Source organism: Tinamus guttatus, unplaced genomic scaffold, assembly GCF_059628265.1.
Source record: "Tinamus guttatus ecotype Peru unplaced genomic scaffold, ASM5962826v1 Tinamus_guttatus_pri_ptg000010l, whole genome shotgun sequence".
Taxonomy (NCBI): domain Eukaryota; kingdom Metazoa; phylum Chordata; class Aves; order Tinamiformes; family Tinamidae; genus Tinamus; species Tinamus guttatus.
The window spans coordinates 3,891,745-3,915,252 of record NW_028288544.1 but is presented as its reverse complement, the minus strand read 5'-3'; the positions used below and the strand labels follow the sequence as shown (position 1 = coordinate 3,915,252).

Below are 23,508 nucleotides of genomic sequence, written 5' to 3'. Positions count from 1 at the left end.
TTCCTGCCTCTCCTAATCAGAACCCAGTTGTAAAACACTGATTGAGAAGATACTTGAGCATCTCAGATCCTGCAAGGGAAGGCCCTCAGGGCAGTTATATGGCAGTTCTTTCCTTTAAGATCTAGTATCTCAGCACCTTGGATCCTGGCACAGTCCAAACTTTATATTTATTTCAGCAACAACACAGTTTGAAGTAGAGATCCCTAGGACACGCTGCAGTCTACTGGTTCAAAGTCTCTTAGGAGAAACTTTGAAGTTGAATTTTCCAAAGGAATTCTACTTTAAGCTCCCAGTTCTTGGACAAAACTCTCTAGGCACTGACCTGTTAAAAGAGAGGGCACTTCACCAGCAATTATGCAAAATGCATAATTGCATTTTGTGGCACATCAGTGTGTCCTGAGATCGCATTCCCACAGCGCCCTGCTCTGGTGGGCACCATCCTTTGGATTCTAGCAGAACTTGGGCACCACCTATGCAAAACACTCAGCATGGTCGTGACTAAAGCAGCTCTGGTCATAGGGTAGTGAGGCAACTCGTAATAATCTCCCTAAACACATTGCATTTTAAGCTTGAGGCTTGCAAATTTAAAAAGGGTACAAAAACAAGGTTGTCAGCGTTGTGATTTTGAACTACAAAAATTCTATACAAGTTATGTCTACAGTCTAATCCAAAGTGCCTAAATAAATTTAAAATATCTCACCTAAACTTCATCCACCAAATAGAATAAGCTCCTTTCTTCATCCACTTCAACAGACCGAACCGGGTAAATGGAGTCAAGTTTGCTCTCAGTCAAGTTATTCTTTATTCCACAGCAGGAAATCATTAATAAAACCGAAAAAGTCTAAAACTCATAGAGTCATTCAGAAGTTCAGACCAAGTAATTGAACCTTGTTTTAAAGGCTTAGATGAACTTTTAAAGCATTTTGTCTCTCCAACTCTTATTATTTCCTCCACTTTGAAATACTAGATGTAAAAATTTCTTAACAGTGGAAAAAAAAAAAAAACATTTTCATATTTCAACTCCTCTGACATTGTTTTAGCTTTTCAAGTTACACACCCTCTTCATTAAAAAAAATCAATATATTAATCTGACAAAAGAAAAAAAAACACTAACGTAGAAATATCCTTGGTGAGACAAGGATCATTTTTTTTCCTACTTGGAGAATTTTTTCTCTTAAGTGACACTTTCAAATTACTTTCAGATTACCTTTTTTTTTTTTTTTTTTTTTGCAATTACACAATGATCTTGTTTTCAATGCATATTTAAAGAGAACTAATTCATTGCTTTCATGAAAAATGGCAGACTTAAAACATACATGGTTGACAATGCTAAACAACCTTAGAAATTATTTTGTGCAACCAAACTAAGACTTCTCAAATTAAAAATACTATTTGGGGCTAAATACCATTTCAAAGTGTATTAGCAACTACAGAAGAAGCTGGATAGAGGCACCCTGAAACTTTCAAATCAACTTTCAATCAGTATTTTTTTGGAAAAGTCAGGATTCATCTTACATTAGCTCACAAGCTTTTAAGCATACATCGTAGCTCTGCTGGAGCAGAGATTCTGCTTATTGCTCTGTAAACATACATTATCGTTAAAATCTCAATTCTTGTCTAAAGTTCTTAGTAGCTAAAATTAAAAAGATCAAATAGAGGAAGTCAGGAACAAAGGGACATGACTGTTTTGTAAAACTGTTTACAGGCTACTTTAAGACTTACTTTATCCATTAGAAATTTATATTTATTCCTCTTTAATACAAAAGAAAAGGCTATTGAAATATATTAAATGTGATCATTCTAAGTGTACAATTTCCAGAGTCATATGAGCAGAAAAAAAATGTTATAAATCATTATTTCTGGGATGAAAGTCATCGTCTTCAATATGGAAATTCCCAGTGCTAAAGTTCATAAACCTGTTTTCCCTGCAAGCTTTAGTGCAAACCTGTTTACACAGGCTCAATCCTAAGCACTTAAGGCAATCACACTAAAGCATTTTAAAATTAGGCGCACGGCTTTTTCTATCACAGATGTGCCTGCTGGCTCTCTACTTGGAGAAGTGTTTTTGGAACTCTTCATCTGTGTTATCATCCTCCTAGCTGATGTACCACTGTGCTCCCAAACACAGCCCGCGTAATCACCAATGCGCTTCTTGCAGGGCATGGGTTTTTTTGGAGGTGTTAAGGATAGGAAGAGTCTAACAGCAAACTATCAGCTTCATAGGCAACTCTGCAGAATGGTTATCACAAGGGTTACCAGTAACAAGTTGATTTGCACCTTTACTTTATGTCACATGAAGGCTTTCACAAGCTGCCAACAACATTCCTCTAAAACCACTCCCTTTACACTTATTCCCCTCCATGTATTAAACCTGATATGATATTCTGGATTTTCACTTTCACTAGCAAATAATACAAATTATACACACCATTCAGCATGTTCACATAGTCTATTCTCAGGCAAAGTCTTATTAAAGCCAAAAGTAAATTTGTCAAAATTGCAAGTAAATGCATCAAAATTGATGCACAAGTTCCAATGAAGAAAAACAAACAAATTCTTTCTACCTCAATCAACCAAACTTGTAAAAAGGACTTCGTCTCATTCGGACTTTTTTTTCCCTACAAAATTGAATTAGTGGTTTTGAAACTATTATCCTTATCATGGCAGAGATTTTACTCTAATAATAAGCAAATGGATCCCATCTAATTTAACAAGGCTGTCACCTTATTAAAAGATGACTATTGCTGCCTGTTCACAGCTGTTCATGAATTTGACAGGTTGGGGCTCAAAACTGACCTTTTCTTGAAGCATTATAGAATTCTACACTGAAAAAAAAAGAAAAATAATTGCATATGTTGTGATCCCTTTTATTCACTGAAACTGCCCATATATATCCTAGGTGGAAGGAAGTAGGTAGCAGAATAGCTGCTCAGTCTTCAAGTGCAGGTGTTTAGTGCTTGTTCTAATATCTTTACATCTTCCTGTTGTCATGTTTCTTCAAAGGACGGTTACTGAAGAGGGAAGGAAAAAATAAAGAGGAAATAGAAGTGTGTATTTTCAGACAGATCAACATACTTCGATTTTTTCATTTGAAATATTAGAGTCAATTTATTTATGATGAAAGTCATCAGAAGACCATTCTCCTGCATTTAAAATATTTTTCCTTTGAAAAAAAAGAAAAGAAAGAAATCCAATGCACTCAAGGTACAACCACAGATGCTGTGGCTTTGCTGCCTGCCTCTCTTCTTTACGTATGTCCATACCAATGACACATCCAGTTCAAAAAAAGTCTAATCACTATCTAAATTAACAGGGTTGTAGTCAGGGTCATCCTCTTCATCTTCCAACTCTAAATCATCCATTTCTTGGAATAAAGATTCATCAACCTCCACACTGTTTCCAGCTGCAAGGAAAAAAAAATAATTTATTTTCCATACAAGCAGGAGAACAAAGTACCTGAACAACAACAACGATAACAAAAACCACAACGGTGTCCTATATTCAGTTTTCAATACACATATCTGTGAAATTACTTAGCTTTTTATATGCCTAATGGGTATGGAGAAAGAAAAAATACATTTTATCTTCTTACAGCTAAAGTGAAGCTTTTGCCTCAAAAATCCCAGTGAAGAGAATTGTGACGTGTGACCTCAAAGTCCATAGAAAAATGAAAGTTAACATTAATAAAACCCAGAAACAGAAATCCTTTCTCCTACCTGTTTTCTAAGTGAGAGCTCAGAATAGTTATAACCACCACAATCACAGAAACTTTTATGGTTTATTAAAAAAGTTATCATAGAATGCTCAAGGTTGGAAGGTACCTCTAGAGGTCATCTAGTCCAACCCCCCTGCACACGCAGGGTCACCTAGAGCACGTGGCACAGGACTGTGTCCAAGCGGGTTTTGAAGATCTCCAGAGAAGGAGACTCCACAACCTCTCTGGGCAGCCTGTTCCAGTGCTCTGTCACCCTCACCGTTAAAAAAAATTTCCTTAAGCTCCTGTGGAACTTTTGGTGCTTCAGTTTGTGGCCATTACCTCTAGTTCTGTTGGTGGCCACCACTGAAAAGAGGCCAGCACCATCCTCTTCACTCCCTCCCTTGAGGTACTTATAGACACTGGTCAGATCCCCTCTCAGCCTTCTCTTCTCCAGGCTGAACAGGCCCAGCTCCCTCAGCCTCTCCTCATAGGGCAGATGTTCCAGGCCCCTGATCATCCTTGTGGCCCTGCACTGGACTCTCTCCAGCAGCTCCACATCCCTCTTGTAGTGTGGAGCCCAGAACTGGACACAATATTCCAGATGCGGCCTCACCAGGGCTGAGTAGAGGGGCAGGATCACCTCCCTCGACCTGCTGGAGATGCTCTTCTTAATGCACCCCAGGATCCCATTGGCCTTCTTGGCTACGAGGGCACACTGCTGCCTCATGGTCAACTTGTTTTCCACCATGACACCCAGGTCTTTCTCTGCAGAGCTGCTCTCCAGAAGGTCAGTCCCCAGGCACCATTTATATACATTGCATATTATATGCATTATATGCATATATATTATGCACCATTTATATAAATTGGTGTGCATGTGTGTGTACACCTCTCTCCGGCTTTCTAAACAGCTTAATTTTTGTTTAAATATCAAATACCATTATATAGTCTAACAATTGATAGAAATATTTAGATCGTAATCATGAAATAATAATTAAAGAAGCCATTAACAACACTGTTCACTGTTCAAGGCTCTAACTACTATACTCAAGAACATCTGGCTAGCTCCAAAGAGAACAACATTACATGTATGCTAGGATTTTCTCTCTTTCTCCTGTACTACTGCTCAGTCTAAGTCTCTCCAATTTTGCTTAAATCTCCAATTTCATTTTTTAACCTCTTGCATTTATTCAGTTTGTATCATTCAGTTCTTAGGAAGCAATTTTCCCATACACACCTCAATGTTACTAATTTTGCATGCAAAAATAAGTATTAATATATTCTTAAAGCAACTTTTACCTAAAAGCTCTGAATACAAAGATTTATGTATATAGATGCATTCATGAGGAAGCTAAGGAATACCAAGCAGACAGAATTATTCTTTAGAAAGTATTTTCTTCATAAGCAAAGTGGATGGGCAGACAACTATTGAAGACAAGCACTAATATTTCCAGAAGAAGAGACTTTAGATTTCTATTCAGGCTGAAAGTCTTAGAAATAAGCTAAAGCTTTGTATGTTCTTTCACATTTTCTTTGGAAAATATGAAAATTAAGCAAGGGTAAAAAACTTCAGGGCTTATTGCCAATTGATTTGCGCATGACAATAGCGACATCTTCTGGCCACTGAGAAAGTTTTTTTGCTCTGCTTTTGAAGGAGCCTTTTTAAAAACCATTTCCATCTAAAAGATAAGGGATATGATGTTATTTCAGTTGCCAAAAATAATAATTGCAGCAATCGGTTACATTTATGCTAGAAAGCAAACCTGTAAACAATCAGGACTCTTATCACTGATAGCAATGGAGTTAAAGTTAATATATTAATAACAAGATTAAAGTTAACACATTAAACGACATGAAAGTCATATGAAAGATGCGTGCGTACAACCAAAATACAGAGGTCTGTTCCTCCCTTGAATAAGCTAAAAATTCAATGAACAGCCATTTTCACGTGGGTATTTTGAAGAAGGGAGAGTAAAAACTGCGTTACAAACACATATTTACCTTCTTCCAAGAACTGGATGTCAGATGTGTCAAGATTGTGATCCATTTCAAATAGCTGTTTTCCTAGAAATTGCAAATTGAAAAATATTAGCAAGCAGGTTTTTGAGATAACTAATATGCCAACATAAGGCCACAAGGTCACAGGATCCTACATCTGTGCAAAAAAACACTGCAAAAGATGAAGTGGAGGTTTCCTAATTGGAAGGTGGGGAGGAAATGCTCACAACTTCTTCCAAATAAATTATCCATCCTTCAAAAAAGTAATAGTAAGCATCTGTATCACTAAGGCAAGCTCCTGCAAACAAGAATGGCTGGTATGCACAGGAAACCTTGTACAACATTTTTTACTTTTACTGGGATTGCATAAAACCACCCAAAATTAAGCCCATTTTTAGTTTTGTAAAAATGAGTCATTCTATGAACTAGGCTGATAAATATTTGCAGCACGTTAACAAGAACATAAAAGCTAGAGGAAGCCTGATTTCTACTATCCTATCTTTGTAGATGCCTGTATTTCCTTTAGAGCAGTACCAAACGTCTCCTTTATCCTGTATAGCTCTTTAATGAAACTACTGACAACTTGCTGCCTTTAAGAAACTTCTATCTCTCCGTCAAATTTGATCAAAATTGGCCACAGGTTTCAAAAACTATTGGGAAAAAGATGAGATACATGATCATGTTTTATCGCTGTGAAGTTTGGTTTCTTCAAGTAGTTGGAGTTAAAAAAAAAAAAAAAAAAAAAAAAGAATCCAAGGTCACCAGAGAGCCATATGCCAAACAGCAGGGAGCCCTGGGGATACTGCCCAAGACTTTTTTCTTATAAGCAGGTTCTCAAAAGAAATTTCCCCATATTTTGCCCTCTAGTTTGAAAGTTTACTTTCTTCTGAACAAACTCAGATTCACAGAGCATTGCCTTCCTTAAACCATAGCAATGACCGCTCTTCTCCAAAAGCAGGGAGTGGAGGCTACTCTTCTCACTAGATTGATCATAAACTCACCAAACTGAGCAGAGAGTCTGTGTTACTTTGATCCAGCAACACTCCAAGCTTCAATAGGCACTAGAATAATTTGAATTCACGGTAGGATCTAGTGCAATACTGTCATAGCAATAAAGGCCAAAGTCTGCTGTAGACTGTTTTTGTTGGTTAACAATTCCCAAATACTTTTTAGAGGACAATAGTAGCAGCAGCAGGTCAAAGTGGTTCACAGTGCCACAAATTGGTAAAGAAGCTTTTGGGAACTTCAGTGATTTCAGCAGAAATCTTGAATATAACTGCTTTATACTTAGCCAAATATCAGCACTACAGGCTTCAGTACGAGACTCAAGGACAACAATTTGATAGCCCATTAAAATTTACTTACTATTACCATCTTTAAGTGTGAAAGTCATTATAGTGTGATAGCACTGCAAAACTTCAGCAAAAGTTCTAAGTCTTACCACTTAATTTATTTTTGCCAGCTTGTTCTTCTTCTTTCATTTTTTTCCTTTTTATTTCTAGAAGTTCTGCATCAAATTTTGCTTTCCAATTTAGGAAATTCTCTATTGTAACAGGAGTGCCATGAAATCGTTGCTAAAAAGAACAAAAATCAATGTGAAAAACACAATCAACAGGCAAAGCAACAAGATGACATTCTATTCATGAAATCACAACGCTGTGAAAGCACTGCTTGCTCTAAATTACTCTCATAAATTATTCCTCACCACAAGAGAGCATATGAAAAGTTTATAACTTTTTTTTTTTTTATCATGGGGCCTAGGTGGAAATTATTATTTAAAAAGTCCTGATTAGTACTTTTGGACCTCCAGTGCTAACATATCACTAATACAGGTTATCCATAGATAGGCAGCACTTCTTAGCAACTCATACACACAATCTGAATCGAAACACTTTCTATTAAAGTACTTCAATATTTCTGTCTTGTTGGCAGAGAAAAGTAAGGCTTGGTTAGGTTGGGTTTTATTCCACTTCTCTGCCATTTTCAGAAACGTGAACCTTGCAAGTCCCACCAATCCCTTGCTATTTTTGAGGAAAAATAAAGACTCAGTTGTTCTATTTACTACAGCACAACCCCATGGATAGAAAACCATCGCGGCGAGCAGGGAAAACATCAGGTCCTGAGACTGTAGAGGATGGACAAGCAGTGGGACCTCCTTCCACCCTGTCCAGTTAGTCAACAAGGGAGAGAGGCTTCCTCAGACCAAAAATAGCTCTTGCACTGCATATTCTATCCCTTTCTGCTCCCCAAACCCTCTTGGCACTTCAAACGATGGACTGACTACAGCAACTCCACTTTTACTGGAATATCCCTGACCCTAGTTTTCAAAATAATGCTAGAAGTGATTGTGAATATGCAGTTAGGCTCTGAAGCGATTGCTCTAGAAAGTTTTAAAAAAAATCACTAAAGTTCAGTAGAGAATCTTCAAGTTCTCAGCTTCTAATTATATTAACTTTGAGATTGTTTTTCCTCTCTCAGTGCAGCTCAGAGCTGCTACTGCATCAAACTTGTGCAGCAAAAAGTAGGAATTTTTTAGTTGAAAACAGTATTTTACATACTTTTTCTTCTTCTTCTGCTTCTAGTTCTTTCTGTTTCTTTTCCTCTTCTCTTCGTGTTTTCATTTGATCCACTGTTTCATTTAATTTCTCCTGTACTGCTGAGACTAGAGTGAAGATCATTACCATTCCCAAATTCTCTTCTGCCTGCAACATAAAGAAAGAAGACTCAAACAGAAGCAGTGTCCAGCCTTCAGTAACTGAATGCATGCATCTATTTGGAAAGCATGATGTCGTGCCAATGTAAATAACACAACTGAGGCATTCTGCTCCAGTTTCAAAAGTCCACTGTCAAATCTAAGTCAAAATGAGCCCGAAATGGGTGGGCAGCAAAGCACTAACAATGATCTCTGTGTTCAGATATCAGCATCTTCTGGACTATAAGAAGGTTTTTTCCATGGATAAAACAAAGTCTACAGTAGGATCACAACTCCAAGAACTGAATATCATAGATCTTAGAGACGGCAGAAACTCAGAGCCTCCCTTCTTTTGAATAGCTTACTCCTTAATCCCAAATTCATGTCCCTTTGAAGTGGGATGGTTTCCAATGGAAAAGAGGCAAAAAAGCAGTTGTTGGAAGGAAGGTTACAGAAAACATTGTAAATTGAAAACCAGAAACATATCTGTAGACCAGGATGTGCCAATTTTGAGGCAGGGATGACTTCTAAAGAATTCCTGCATCCAAATAGGCGTTTCCTACATATTTCTTCACAATGCACAATCACTAGTCCAGATTTTCACAAATACTGTAACACAACTGAATAAATTCGTGTTAAGCTAGAACTGCAAAAGAGGGGATGCCCCAGAGCTCTTCCCTTTCATCCCTGTATCTGTGCACCCTGACTTATCTCTATTGTATCTCATTAATGCATGTTTCTACAGGGAAGCTGGAAGAAAATAAATGCCACTCCTATCTTCAAGGAGAAAGACACAAGAAACTACAGGCCATTCAGCCTTACTTTGATCTCTAGGATGGTGATGGAGCAGCTAATCCAGGATACTATTTCCAGGCACGTGAAAGACAGGAAGGTGACTAGGAGCAATTATTCTATATTTAAAATGGGGAAATCATCCTTAAGCAACTGATAAACTTCTATGAAGAGAAGACTGTTTTGGTGGATGAAGGGAGAGCAGCGAATGCTGTTTAGCCAACAAGGCTCTCATAACATCATCAGAGAAGCTCATGAAATACAAGTTAGATACCTGTTCAGAAAGATGGACTCAAAATTGGCTGAATTGTTGGGCTTCCATGGTTGTTATCAGTGGCATGAAGTGCAGCTGGTGCCCAGCTGCTGCTGGTGTGCCCCACTGGTTGATACCACTGTGTTGAAGAGGTCTAACCTCTTCATTAGTGCCCTGGATGATCAGACTGAATGCATTCTCGGCAAGGCTGCTGATAATACAAAACTGTAAGGAGTGGCTGGTATACCAGAAGGTTGTACTGCTGTTCAGAAAGACCTTGTTAGGCTGCAGAGATGGGGCAGAGAGGAACTTCATGCAGTTCAACAAAGGGGACTGCAAAGTCCTGTACCTGGAGATGAATAACCCCAGGCACCAGTACAGATTGTGGGTTGACCAGCTGGAGAGCAGCTTTGCAGATGAAGTCTTGGTGGACAACTCATTGACCATGAGTCAGCAGTGTGCTCTTGCAGAAAAAAGGGAGGGGAAAGGAGGGGAAGGGAGAAAGGAAAAAGACCAATGGTACTGCACCAGGCATAACATCGCTAGCAGGTTGACGGAGAGGTGACCCTTCTCCTCTGCTACAGGGAAGATGGGTATCTAGTGCTGGGCCTCCCAAGAGCAAAAAAGACATGGACTTAATGGATCTAGTCCACAAAAGGACAGCAAAGATGAGTATAGGAGCCTGGAGAAGTGAAGACTTAAGGGAGATCTGATCAATGTGTGTAGGTATCTGAAGGAAGGATATAAACAGGGTCTGGGGCCAGACTCTTCACAATGATGCTCAGTGACAAGGTGAAAGGCAATGAAACACTAGAAAACTCTCATTTACTATGATGGTGGTTTATCACTGGTGTAAGTTGCCCGGAGACGATATGTATCCTCCACCCCTAGAGATGTTCAAAATCCTGCTGAATGTGGTCCCAGGCAACCTGCTCTAGCTGACCCTGGTTGAGCGGAGAGGTTGGACCAAATGATGTCCAGAAGTACCTGGACATAACAATTCCAAAAGCAGATCTGAATTTTGACTGTCACTTAGCAAGCTCAAAAATCAAAATGAGTCCCTCCAGTAAGGAATAGATTTCAAATCAATAGGACATTATCTCAGAAAATAACAGACTACAGGGATAAATCCTGAACAATGAAATGATATCAGGAAGAACTGAAATACTTTATTTTCCTTACCTGTTGTTCTAGTAGTTTTATTATATCCGTGACATCATTATCTTCAAGATTCTCCTGGGAGACTATTTCGTAAAGTGGAGTTTCATCAGGATATTTTTCTCTATATGTAAATTTAAGAGTAGTCTGAACAGCTATAGGACAAAAAAAACAGATATTCTTAAGAAAACTTCATAATTTTAACTATTTTTTTCTAGTGCATCATCAGCCTAATAACAAATCAAAGATTTTAATATAGAACTAAATAATGTCTTAAAGCAACAGACATCTTACACAAAGGTTAATACTACATGAACTGATTTAAACATGATAAAACAGTAGTGAAAAGTTAAGATACTTTTTTAAGGGAAAACTTTACTACCTATTCATCTCTGAAAGGACTTTAGAAAATCTGGTAAACTATGTGGTGTGGTGGGTCCTTGAACAACAATCTCTTTGCATCCCCCACCCCACTTAAAGCTGGAAAGAAAGCAGAGTCCTATGAAACAGATCTAGGAAAAACTTCAGCATATTAATGCTTTAAACTATGGGCATCTGGCTGGAGTATCAACCACCCTGTCAGGTACCTGGACTTCACATACAGCATACGATAAGTACCCTGTATCCAGTGAGAACTGCCTAAGAAGAACACACTCAACGTGAAGCCACCCAATGCTAGGACAACAAGGAAGAAACATCAAAAAGAATCATATTTCATCTCCTCATGCGTCCTGCCTAGGATACCAATGAGAAGACCTCCTTCAGCTCAGGACTTACAGCGTGGGCTGTCCAGCAGTCTACTCAAAGCAGACATCAATTCTGAGCAAGGCTTGTTCTTTTAAAACCGAAAGAGACAGTAGCAGTTTCTTCCTTTTATCAGTAATTCAGAACAGCAGCTCCCAAAATTACCTAGAGTGATGCTTGCTTAAAACAAGCCCATATTATTATTTTAAACAGGTACAAAGACACCAAATGCTTAGAGAGGAACTTTGGACCCGTAGTTCTTCATTCAGGAACTGTTCCTTAGGAGCTACTGATTTGTCCAAGCGCGATACATGATTCAACTCCCTCATATGGCTGCAGTACATGAAACTGCTAGAAGATCACCTGATGACATGGCTGTAAGATACTACAGGTTGTTGACAACTATTCTTTTTGAAACTGTACTGTAAAGAATTTGAGATTGAGCATATCAGAAATCAGAAGCAGCAAAACAGAACACAACCCCACAGAGCAGAGCTCAGGTATTTGCAACAACACTTTTGCAAAATGAACACAGACCATCAGTGTGATTATTTTCTTGGGAATGCCTGCTGAATCACGCCTCTCAAAGGGCTTAATTAGAGACTCGGATAATTCTTGGTTACAGAATTAGGCTTATGCAGAAACTAGGTACATAGCTATTCATCTCTATCCCAGCTGAGACTATCCTAGTTACAAGCACACATAAGAGCACAGTGAACTACAAGGTTCAGCAGGAAGACACATAAGGAGTTCAGCTACCAGCTGAGCTCGCTTGTGTAAAGGATTAAAACTCTGAACACACTTGTCTTCTGTCTTAAGAGCTAAAGCATATTTGAACACACCAGACTACCAGAAGTATTTCAGGGTACCATAGAGCTTTTCTAAACATATAGCACTGGGTGCTGATGGCCCCCAACAGGAACATTATAGGGACAGAGTAAATTACAGTCAGCCAGTTTGTAAGCAAAAGATATGTTGAACACATATATCACTTGATAATAAAGAGAGTAACACCATCTTTTACAATATAACACCTATTCCCTTTTCTATATGTATCTCCCTAGGGAAACACTATGTTTTTAAACTTCATTGTAAGAAACTACTATAGTGAATCAATCACAACACACTGATTAGCATAGCTTAATAGCTCTAAACAGTTGTTCTAGTTTTCAGAAACTTATCCACATCTCTAATAAAATCAACAGCTTATGGCAACAACTACAGATCAACTTGGAAAGGACAAGGATGAAACAGGGACCAATAGTTCTGGAGGCAGTTTGAACGTTTTGGGCAGGTTTCTAACACCACTCCTTGTTATCTGAAGAACACTGTGCCCCAGATCTACATCTCTATAAACAAAAGGAAGAAACTTATCCAGTGCTTCAAGACAGCATAAGGATTACAAATCAGTATAGGGATTTCCTACAGCAGAATAAATACAATAAATACAAGATATTTCAGGTGGAGGCATACTTCAGAAAATAGCGCACAGATATAGTTCAAAATAGTGATTAAAATTTTGAAAGTTAAACCACGGTCAACTTACTTTCATCATTTTCCCCTGCTTCAGATGTGACAGTGATTGTGAAAGTTGTAGGCTTTTCTGACAATACTGTTAGGAAAAGAAAAAAAAAGGGAATCAGTGACTCAGCATCCTTAGCCATCAGTGATCTATTCATATACCTTTCATATAAAACTGAAGAATCCTGACAGAATGCTAGGTGACAGAAAACCCTGTGGGTAAAGCCTGCAGGAAGAGGTTACTACTGAGTAAGAGACGGTGGGATACAGTGCAGAGTAGGCACTAGGCGGGCAGGTATGGAAAGCACAAGATATTTTCCTCACTGTAAAATTCCTAGGACGTTGAGCACCCTAAATCACTGTGGGTTTGCTAGCATGGCAAATATCCCTGAGAGCTTGATGGCATCTAGGCAAATGCTGGGTTATCTGTAGAGCAAACATATGGTTCACATACAGGTTTTTGCAATGTAAGGTACTACAGGTGGGAAGGAAAGCTTGCCTTTGCTCACCAGAGGCCTGTCTTGGAGCAAGGTGGATACTCATCATACACTTACAGAGAAAACTGCATCTTTTAAGTACCCTAAAACATCCCCCACTTTGCAATTAGGAGAAGGCTGGCAGACACACAAACCAAAGCCAGAACTCCCGTTTAAAGAAGACTTTTCCCGAGTTTCTCCACAGAGTATCCCTGCCTCGAGCACAGGGAGTCTCGCGGGATCCCCGTTCCCATCACGCTATAGAAAACCGCAGGCAGGGACAAGCGGAGGGAAGGCACAAAGTCTCCTCGGCGGAGAAACCGTGGAAAAAGAAGGGGGGAAACGGAAAGGAATTTAACGGAAGGGAGGCAGGAGCAGCCGAGGAAGCGGCTCGGCCGCGGGCCTGCCCGATACGCGGAGCCCAGCGCTGCCCGCCGCGGGCCGGACCGGGCCAGGCCCGCAGGGCGGAGCGGAGCGCGGCGGGGCTCACCCGTGAACGAGTCCGGGTAGATGGACTCGAGGGCCTCCAGCTCGTTGCGCTGCTCCTCGCTGTAGTCGGTCATGGCCGCGCGCCGCCGCCAACGGCCACGGGCCGCGCGCACCGCGCAGCGCCCCCGCGCATGCGCCCTCGGCGGCGGCGCGTCCCGTCATGGCGGCGGCGGCCGGAGCTGAGCGTTGCCCTCGGGCTGGGGCCGCCGCTGGGCCCCTCGGCGCCGGCCTCCCTGTTTCTTTCTGTAATCACAAGCTACTTTGAAAGCTGCTTTCCTTCGTACCGCTCCGTGACGTGGCTTGGGGACCAAGTCACCTGTACTTCTATAGCTGTACTTAGTAGCGTGCCTAAAAAAGGCAGCCTGACGGGAGGGCCGTCTGTGTGCCAGGCTTGTGTCACAACTGATACATAAAGCCAGCACTTCTACTCCGTTTAGGTTCATTTTTTTTTTTTCGTATCAATCATTAAAAAGGAAAAAAAAACAGGGAAGACAGGAGTTATGGAAAGTAATTGGAAAACATGAGGTTTTATTTAAAAGTCATAGTTTGGCAGCAAATAAAAGGAGTTTGAAGGTTTCCCACTAACTACTAATGCTGTGTTATTATGCAGTGGGATTGTAAAAACAGGAGGGGGTGGAAGGTGGAAAAAATCCCATACAAAGTAAAGACAGCAGCTAGTTTTTTATCACGTGTATCGTCAAGACAGGCTTTATAAATAAAGGCTTTCAGATACACAGGTTAATCACTGTTTCTCAGATTATGCATATTGTTCTGTTTTTTTTTTTTTATGGCACAAAGATTTTATAGTAAAATTATAGTTGTGTTAGCTGACGCAGAAATTCCTAATGAACTCACATAGAAGGCACAGCTCTGCTTATTGGAAAGTTTAGAATTCAGACAAAACACACTTGGGGATTTGCAACTACTTGCTTTATGATGTACCAGGTACTATTCCAGCTATTTAGCATATACCTATGTTGAGTTTAAAAAGTGCTTGTTTAGATCTTTTCTAAGCAAGGTCAACTATAATCTACAAGACCTACATTTTAATGCCCCTCTGCTTTCTGTAGTAGCATGTGCTAAATATTTTTCTCCCACACCTGAAGACTCTGGTGTCCTTTTTAACTACCAGTAGCATGCTATAATCTAGAATATGGATTTGCAGGCTATGCTCTATGTGCAGAGAGGCAATACAAAAAGTGTTAAGCTCTCTTGTACACTCCCCCTGCTTAGAGTTAAAAGCATGCAATAGAAAATTAGCATGGAGGGAATATGGTGCTGTAAGATTGCACTGAGTTAATGTAAAAACAAACAATTCCCCCTCCCCAAATTCCATCCAAACTTTTTTCAGTAATTTCATAATTTTTAATTGCAGAATGTTTATGGCACAGCAGCTGTGAATAAATTTTAATTCTGAGACTTCACAGGCAAACCAAACATCACTGCACACAGTAAGATTGTTTCTCGATTTGCTATTTGTAGAGTAGACAAACACATGGACAAGTGGAAGCTGACTTTTTTTTTTCTCCAATATATAAAGAACAGGAGAATGATCTTGTTATTGCTTTCTGCTGGAAAATACTTAGATGTATGTTTCCACCTGTGAAGCTCGTACAGCCGTTACGTTCTGCCTCCCCACCCTGTCCTGTGCATCTCACTGGGGATTTTATCTGCTTATCAAATTGAGAGTTCTCATCACTATATCCAGACTTGAGCTATGTTGCAGCAGCTTCCCTCTCTGTTTCTCCCTATACCGCTGTATCCACACACAGAGCTCATGATTAGCTCAAGCTATTTTATTTGTACAATACAACAGAGTTGCAGAAGCTGTGGAAATGAGACTTTTCCACCAGGGGTCACTAAGACAAAATTGGGCATCTGTTTTTAGTGTGTACAAACTGGATCAGACACATAGCGTTTAATTATTCACCACATTTAGGGGGTGACTCAAGATTTAGACATTAATTTTTAAATATTTTTTAATGAGAGGAAGGGAAAAAATAAAGCGTTTGGGGAATAACCTTCTCTCCCAGACATGAGGCACATACTTATCCTTTTTGCAGAAATGGAAGTCTGCAGCCCTCTGCTTTCCAGAGGTGCAGTCCACCCCAATTTAGATACAAGACCATTACCTCCCACAGGACTCAGACACAATCAGGAAAGGAGACTTTAAAGATACTAAAGCACCACACAATCAAGATTCAGTTCATTAATTTTAATTATCAGTGTAATAAAGCATCAAAAAGTTCCAGAGCAGCTCAGGGCCAGTATGGAAGCACACAAATTTATCCTTTCTGCAAGGTGTTGGTTGGGGGCTTGGCGGATCATGGAATCAAGTTCTGGTCTCATCAGTCTTCAGGTATTTTCCATCTACAGAGTCCTTGAGGGCCCAGTCATGGAGGAGGCTGTAGTCATAATGCTCCTCATCCACTAGTTTCAGGAAGGCCAGTCCTGAAATGGCTTGCCACTCTCGGAGGGATGGGATACGGATTTCCTCGATGTTTTCACTCCCTGGGGCAAAGCCAAAGAACTTCCTCACATGCTGCATGGCGTAGAGCCTGGAGTGCTGGTCCATCGCTTCGTCAAAGAGATCCTGCTCGTTGTGGACATAGTTGGTCCAGTATCTGAAATGTAGGAAGCTGAGTGGGGAGAAACAGCTTGCTAGGCAGTAAGACAGGAAAACAGTGATGGCTACCACAGCAATCAGAAGCCAGCCTGCCACCTTCAAAAGAAAAAAAAAGGCAAAACAATAAATAAATACAACACTTTACTATTAAATCTTCTTGCTGTACTTCCTTGTATCACAGTACATTTATTACAGCTGTAAATATCTGCTGTGACAACTTGTGAGCCTAAAGAAAATCCATATGAAAGCCTTTACTTGTTTTTTCTTGAGTAAAGAGGTTAACAAACGCAAGCCTGATAGGGGTCTATTGCCATCAGAACCAGTTACTGCCTGCTGTTGGTAGCTGTATAAGGAGGCCAGCATATCTCGTTGAAGGTTAAAGAAGTTCTGTCTTATTAATTTGTTCAGAATTTGGCTTCCAAAATTATTGCTGAAAATCTGCATCAGAGAAGCCATCTGATTTCTAGCCCAAATTAATTTATGGCCTGTTTTATACCCATTTCTCTTTAAAGTATTTGCTTAATACTCCCCCTAAGATTTACCCACTAAATAAGCTTTTAAAAGTGAGTAGCATCCTACAGAGCAAAATTTTGGTTTAGCTAGTGTGAAGTCCTCAAAATCTGGGCCCTTTGTTACATTTCTTTTTCTTGAATCAAGAAACTACACACATACACGTACCATTCTTGAATGACACCCATTTGGCTTACTGCTAGTTCAAGATACTGTGCTAGGAAGAGCACTTCCTCCAGCAAAATAGGAAAAGCTACATGTAATAACTTGCTAAAGCTCCACTCAAAGCAGAATATACACATCCTGGTTTTTATTAATGCTTGTGTACTGAATTAATTCTATTTTTTTTTTAATTCTCAGGCAACTGCTTCATAACAGAAATAACATAAGCTACTCACTTGTGACTGGTATCGGAGGAGGAGAATCACTTCATCTCTCGCCCTGCTCAGCTCTGGAGGAACTAACTGACTGCAGGGAAATGCAGCAAGTATCTTTCTCTGTTCACTAGCAGTAGTGTTAGTATTACCTCCAAAATAATACACTGAGACATATTCACTCATAGCACACACATAAAATGAGCCATTTATCAGGGTGACTGCTAGCCACGTTACTGGAGCAACCAGTGCTCTCCCAGTGATGCTACACAAGACAAAGCAGGTCAGCTTGCACTGCAGTAAGCGGTTGCGTGTCCCCTCGTGCTGAAGAGGAGATCTTTTGCCTGTAACAAGCCTCCAAGTCTGGTTATTAAGAGCAAAACCAACAATCATTAGAATCAGTGCAGGAACTCCTAGGAAAGCCAGCCCATAGATAAGATTCTGCCCAACATGGCAGGGGCAGCTAAAAGTAAAAAAAGAGAAAAGCTGCTGCCCACCAATTGTCAATATTGCAATTATGGCATTAGCAATAATGACCTCTTTGCCTTTTAGAAAAGTTAGCCACTTTGGAAAGTAAGCCATCCTAGATCTTCACCACTTGCTTTTGCTTCAAGTCAATGCTAGCTTTTAGTTTCAATTTAGCATCAATTAATGACAGAAAAGTTTGCAAACAGAGACCAATAAAATTAAAAATCCCTAAAACGATAACACCCTTGCTCCTCTAAATAACTCCCTACTCCATAATAGTTAGAGCATTGTATACTTATAGATACTTATAATCAATCATCTGTTTTAATAAATTATCTCAGTGGATCAGGAACATTTAGCTTTTAGGCAATTATGAGTTTTGCCAGCCCCTTGCTAATTGCCTGAAACTAGCAATGCCACCTGACTACCTTTTGTAGGACATGAAGTATTGTTAAGCTGTTAGCTCCCTATTAGGGTTAATTGGCCAGCTGTTTTCTAATCAATGGTAATTAGCAGAATCAGTCTGTGGGACTAGGGGAAAGATTGTAAAATAAAGCAAATGCAAATCAAAAGAACCTCCACATTTCTACTATTCTCTGTTAAAAAAAAAAAAGATAACCAAACAAAGCTTTGCAAGCAGACTGACAATTAAAAAATATATATCACCAGGGCTATTTTAAAATGCCTCACCATAAAAATGAAAAAGACTCTTATCAACTGCACAGGATTTGGAATCCTTATTCTATTCACATTTAATGTCAGTTCTCATTCTGAGGCAATTTGTGTATTAAATGCTGGAATCTGAGCTGTGGTTGCCTGATGGATCCTGAGGTGACAAAGCAAGGTGAATAGGATCTCAGAGATTTACTGGTAACAAGAAACAAAAGTGTTTGCTTTCCTGATAGTGTTAAATGTTGCTTTAGGCTATTTCTGATTATTTGTATAGCTTATACCCTGCCATTCACTTTGTATAGTGTCAAGCCAGCTTTAAACATAGTCATGATATTAGCTTTTTAAGATTTTCTGTGTATCATCAGTTCCATTCTGTGGATAGATGGAAATGCCTAAATTAAAAAAAAATCAGAACTGTTTTCTGATTATTGAAATGTATGATCTGAGCTCTCAGCCATTAACAGACGTCAATTTAAAACATTTCACAGCAAATGATTTTCTCTAGACACACTGTATAAGGTCATGCTCTTCAGTACTTCTGTAAATCACTCACCCATTAGGCATGTTGCTAAATATGCAAATACTTGTATGTTTATTATGAGAAATCTAACTGACTGTAATATAATATTTTTTTTACCCAGAACATTAAAAACAAAAAAGCAACCTCCAAAATAACAGAAAGGCTGTAAGGAAAATTATCTTTGCATTCTCAGCCATCTGTACGGCATGCATGTATTCGGTTATATGGCATAGGGGTGTCTCATTGTACAGCCTCTTGCTATGTAAAAAGGACTGCTTATAAGAACTTACGATGGTAACACAAAGTAATTTTATCATCCATAGTATCCCCTTGCATAGCATGACACTGTCACAGCTTTCGTACACATGCATGACATGTTTTACATGCCTTGTCTATTTACTAGGCAGGATTGCTCCTTCAGTGCCTGGTTTAGGGAGGACACTTGCTTGTCTTCTTCTCAGTCACAATCCATGAGAGAGGCCGTCAAAACTAAGTGATGGCATTATGCAAAACTGGAAGTGATGTCCAAATGTGCTGAAGTATGTAGTAGCACTTTGCCACTGTTTTTTTTCTGAAATTTTTTGTTTGCATGAGCAGAGCAGGCCACAAAACAAAATCCCAGTGCTGTCCTGCGTGGTGCCAATTTGAAGCTTTATTTTCTTTCAGTAACACAGGATCATCCATAACTTTTTAAATGTATTAGCGGCACTACATTTTGACAAAATGTATCTTCTTCTAATTAAGTAAATCAAATGCATCTGGCGATTATGGATGTGTTTTCAGAATGTGTTTTATACGAGTCTTCCATTACCGCTCAGCTCACTTTAAAATCTCCAGTTGATTGCTGCTGAGCTCTCTTTGGGCACCCACGTTTTATTTTTTATGGGGAAGGCAGGCTTTCCCAAACATCACTGTTTACTCAAGAAGCACATTAAATGCAAAACTGAAAAGAAATACAACACTGAAATATTGATAGCTGCTCTCAGGCTGTTGAATGAGGCAATTTATGCAATCAATACAACAACTTTGCACTGATGCATTGTCACTCTTTTGGCATTGCTTTCAGGCTGTTCTGTAAATAATCCTGCTGCCTCATCCCATTATGGAATGAATCACAGGGTTGAATCCAGTTAAGAACTTGGGTGATACATCAGATTTTTAAATACTTCTAAATCCTTGCCTTTGCAGAGGAATGCAGTGTCTTGAGTACATATCTAGTCTCTTTGTATGATGCCTGGGAAGAGTTAGGATGAAATGCAATCCAAAATACCATAATCTAAGCAGTCAAATGTTAGCCATGTTTTCTCTAGTCATTTTACTCAGTTGTAGGGCTCCCACAACTTGGATTCACCTCCAGAAACTCTTCCTCAGAAAGGTTTGCCATCTTCTTTTAAAACAAGGAAGTCTTATTATTCTTTCCTATCCTCCCTTACCCAAATACACAGTTTTTGTTTTCTTGTTTGCTTTTTAAGCAGGTATGGCAGAAGGGAGAGATTGGTTTTAATTCCCTTCTCTGTCTGATCTAGTGAAAATTCTCTCACTCATCTCTTGCCTCACTTTTACTAGACATGTGGTGTGACTCTGATGGGGAGAATCTTTATTCTCAAGCTCTCCTGCCTTAGTTCTACCAGCTACGCTTAGTTCCCTGCTCAAAGAGAAATTCGATTTATATTGGATCAGAAAATGGCTAGGATTTTAGTGTCTAGTGAAAAGGACAGAAAAGGGAAGAGGAGAAGCGAGGAATATCCCTCTACTTTTCATCTAAAGATTACTCCGGGTAAAATTTAGTGGAGACTGAATCGTGGGTTCTCATGCCCTGCACAAGCACTTTCACCACTAAGTTTACCTTCAGGAGGCAGAGGTGCCATGTCTCCTCTAGCTGCATTTTCAGGTATATTTTGGTGGATGCCAAGCCTGCCTTGTAACACTGGGTGTGCTGGGAAATAACCGCACAAGAGATTTCCTGTGGGAGCTCACGAGGAGCAGTGTCCGTGTCCTGCCGCCTTCTTGGTCGCGGGCCGGCTTCAGGCTTTCAAGTCATTCTCTTGGTTTTCTTGGCTGGGTTAGAGGAGCAATTCCTACCCTCTAAATCAGGATGAACAGTGATGAGAATGTCATCAACAAGCTTAATTTTAAGGAAAAAAAAAGGGAACTTGACAATGTTTTTACCTTACATCTTTTACTTCAAAATTCAGGTGTGATTTATAGGAAGGATTTATATAAGGTTTTTGGGGTTTTCAGTGAATTGCAGCAGAAAGTAGGCACCCAATCCAAAAATACTCTCTTGATAGCAACAGCACAGCTTTATTTTGAAGCATCACGAAAAAGGCAGCCGCATTGAACACTAATAACTTAAAGCAGTCATTTGGGATGTGGGAGACCCATGTTCAAGGAGCTTTTCTTCATGAGTAGCTTAAAACTCTTATCACTTAGGTTCTTACAGTTCAAAATAATTTCATTTTCTATTCCAAAAATATTTAACTCAAGATCTATTGGGCTGGAGACAGAGAAAAAACACAAGTCCAGTATTTTACTGGTTTGGACACATGCCTTTTTGTGGCAAATGCTGTATTCTTATTTTAGCTCAAATACCTTTTAATGTATTTGGCACTAAGTACACTAGTGGCCTCTGGGCTCTGGAATATTCATGTTTGGGAGAATCCTTAGAAAGCAGGATACTGAAGCAATTGTATCCTTAGCTGTACAAGTTTCAGCATTCCCTTAGTAGCCCATCTCCCATTGGAAGGATGCTGCTGGTGCACTTTTTTTTTCCCCCACACTTTTTAACTAAAAAGATATTTTGCTTGTCCTTATCTTCTATGGGAAGGAGAAGAACTGCTCCAGTCTGATGCTCAGTATACCAGGCCAACAGTTCCTGGGGCTGAAGGCTAAGATCGTGACAGGCATGGCAGAAAGGAAGGAGCAGGGCAATGAGAGCCTCCTCACACTTCAAATTGCCTTAGATTTACTCTGAGAAATATGCATCAAAGTCTGAAAGACGGAAAATTCTGTGCCAACCTCTACGCCTTTTCTGGGGCTGCAACCTAGGCTACAGTTAAAATTGTGAAGGTGATTTCCTTTTGTTCCTTAAGAAATGGATCCAATCCACTGTTGACTTGTTTCCTTTAGTGGAGCCATTTAATTCGCAGTTTATTTGGACGTGCCATGGCTATTTCATTTTGTATGCAAACTTTTCAAAGACATAGTACATAACATCAAATTCATAAAATTCATATTGTATATGTGATTTTACATATATATGTATGTATATGCACATATGTATTTTCTAAACAAAGCCATTTTGTTCTTACTGCATATTTTGCCTTCTTGTCCACAATGTTCATGATCGTAATATTAATAATGCAGATCAATGTCATTCATCCTTATATTCAGTACTGAATAAATAAAATGGTGCTCATTTATAGATAGCCTAAAGTGTTTTGTGATGGTTTCACTGCAGATAAATTATACTAATGATAGTCTTCTAGAGCTGCTTTTAAAAATATAGTGCAGTACATTTTCTTCCAGAGTATGGGATGTCTCCTGCAATAAGAGACATATTTGGTGCTTGTGGGTAGTTGTAGACGATCTGAGAAACAAATCTATTTCAGACTCAATTTAGTAATGTGAGTAATTATCTGGAAAATTTTAATGCCTGACTTTTATAATTTATTGCAATCTAGGTATGTCATCTGCCTGCAATAGTTTCCCTTAAGAAAGGGAGTCTGATATTTCAATACCAGAAAGGAGCCTAGAAAAGATGGCAGACACATATGGTCCTCAATACTGGGTCATTCCATGTAAAATGAAAGCTCTTAGGATGCCTGCTTTACACAGCAGAGCCCAAATCCTTATATTTCTCCTATTCTAGTTGTTGTCTCATGTCGTAACTTTAAAGTATAGGGATTTTTTTTGGTTTTTTTTTGGCAAATAAATGAACCCCCCTTATTTCAGATAAAGCATGAAGTAGGATATAGTTGCAGTTTTACCCTAACACTAAATGTAATAATTAAATCAAATCTAATAAGAGCATGTCATTCAGGGGAGGCCACATGCTTCTACTTCCTCTCCTCAAAGTCTGAAACAGGAGTGTATGTGTGGTGGTCCTGTAGAGATGATTCATTTATAAATTTATTAGCAACCCTGATTTAAATTTGTGCCAAGTCTAAGCTAACAGAATAGGGCAAATTTATGTTAAAAATGTTGGAAAAAGTAATCTGAACTTTCCTGGATGCTTGTAGCAGCAATGTTTACAAGCAGGATGTTAGCAATGAGATAAGATCCATTAGAGGCATCAGTAATGGAAGCACCATTTTCAAAAGCTGGCAGTGTTTGCAGGAGCACAGTTTATTCTTTGGTTAATTTAATCTTTTGGTTAATCTAGATCTTCCTGCCAGTTTTGCATTCCCAGAAACATGGTGGTATCAGTGCCCTGTGACTCACACTGCTCTCACCTAGGTGGTTTCCACTCACCAGCCTAAATCTGTCATAACTGGCAGCTCCTTAAAAGGGAAATTG

At 39.4% G+C, this 23,508-nt stretch overlaps 2 protein-coding genes across 2 annotated transcripts; both read right to left on the bottom strand.

Moving 5' to 3' along the window:
* Positions 1-2,845: 2,845 nt before the first annotated feature.
* On the bottom strand, positions 2,846-13,952 carry RWDD1 (RWD domain containing 1). Its single transcript, XM_088522750.1, has 7 exons — positions 13,822-13,952; positions 12,881-12,946; positions 10,615-10,745; positions 8,254-8,397; positions 7,137-7,269; positions 5,699-5,761; positions 2,846-3,403 (listed from the first exon to the last, which is right to left on the bottom strand). The coding sequence occupies exons 1-7, from the start codon at positions 13,892-13,894 to the stop codon at positions 3,291-3,293; spliced, it is 723 nt and encodes a 240-aa protein (XP_088378876.1). The 5' UTR covers positions 13,895-13,952; the 3' UTR covers positions 2,846-3,290.
* Positions 13,953-16,142: 2,190 nt separating this feature from the next.
* CALHM4 (calcium homeostasis modulator family member 4) lies at positions 16,143-17,948 on the bottom strand. Its single transcript, XM_010222311.2, has 2 exons — positions 17,355-17,948; positions 16,143-16,542 (listed from the first exon to the last, which is right to left on the bottom strand). Exons 1-2 carry the CDS (start codon positions 17,910-17,912, stop codon positions 16,153-16,155), a joined length of 948 nt encoding a protein of 315 aa, XP_010220613.1. The 5' UTR covers positions 17,913-17,948; the 3' UTR covers positions 16,143-16,152.
* Between the last annotated feature and the right edge of the window lie 5,560 nt (positions 17,949-23,508).

Coding starts and splice junctions, on each gene's coding strand:
- RWDD1 (XM_088522750.1), bottom strand. CDS start 13,894: ATGACCGACTACAGCGAGGAGCAGCGCAACGAGCTGGAGGCCCTCGAG. Junction 5,762..7,136: donor TGGCAAAAATAAATTAAGTG/GTAAGACTTAGA, acceptor TGCAATTTCTAG/GAAAACAGCTATTTGAAATG. Junction 3,404..5,698: donor CATCCAGTTCTTGGAAGAAG/GTAAATATGTGT, acceptor TTTTCCTTGCAG/CTGGAAACAGTGTGGAGGTT.
- CALHM4 (XM_010222311.2), bottom strand. CDS start 17,912: ATGGCTTACTTTCCAAAGTGGCTAACTTTTCTAAAAGGCAAAGAGGTC. Junction 16,543..17,354: donor TCCTCCGATACCAGTCACAA/GTGAGTAGCTTA, acceptor TTTCTTTTGAAG/GTGGCAGGCTGGCTTCTGAT.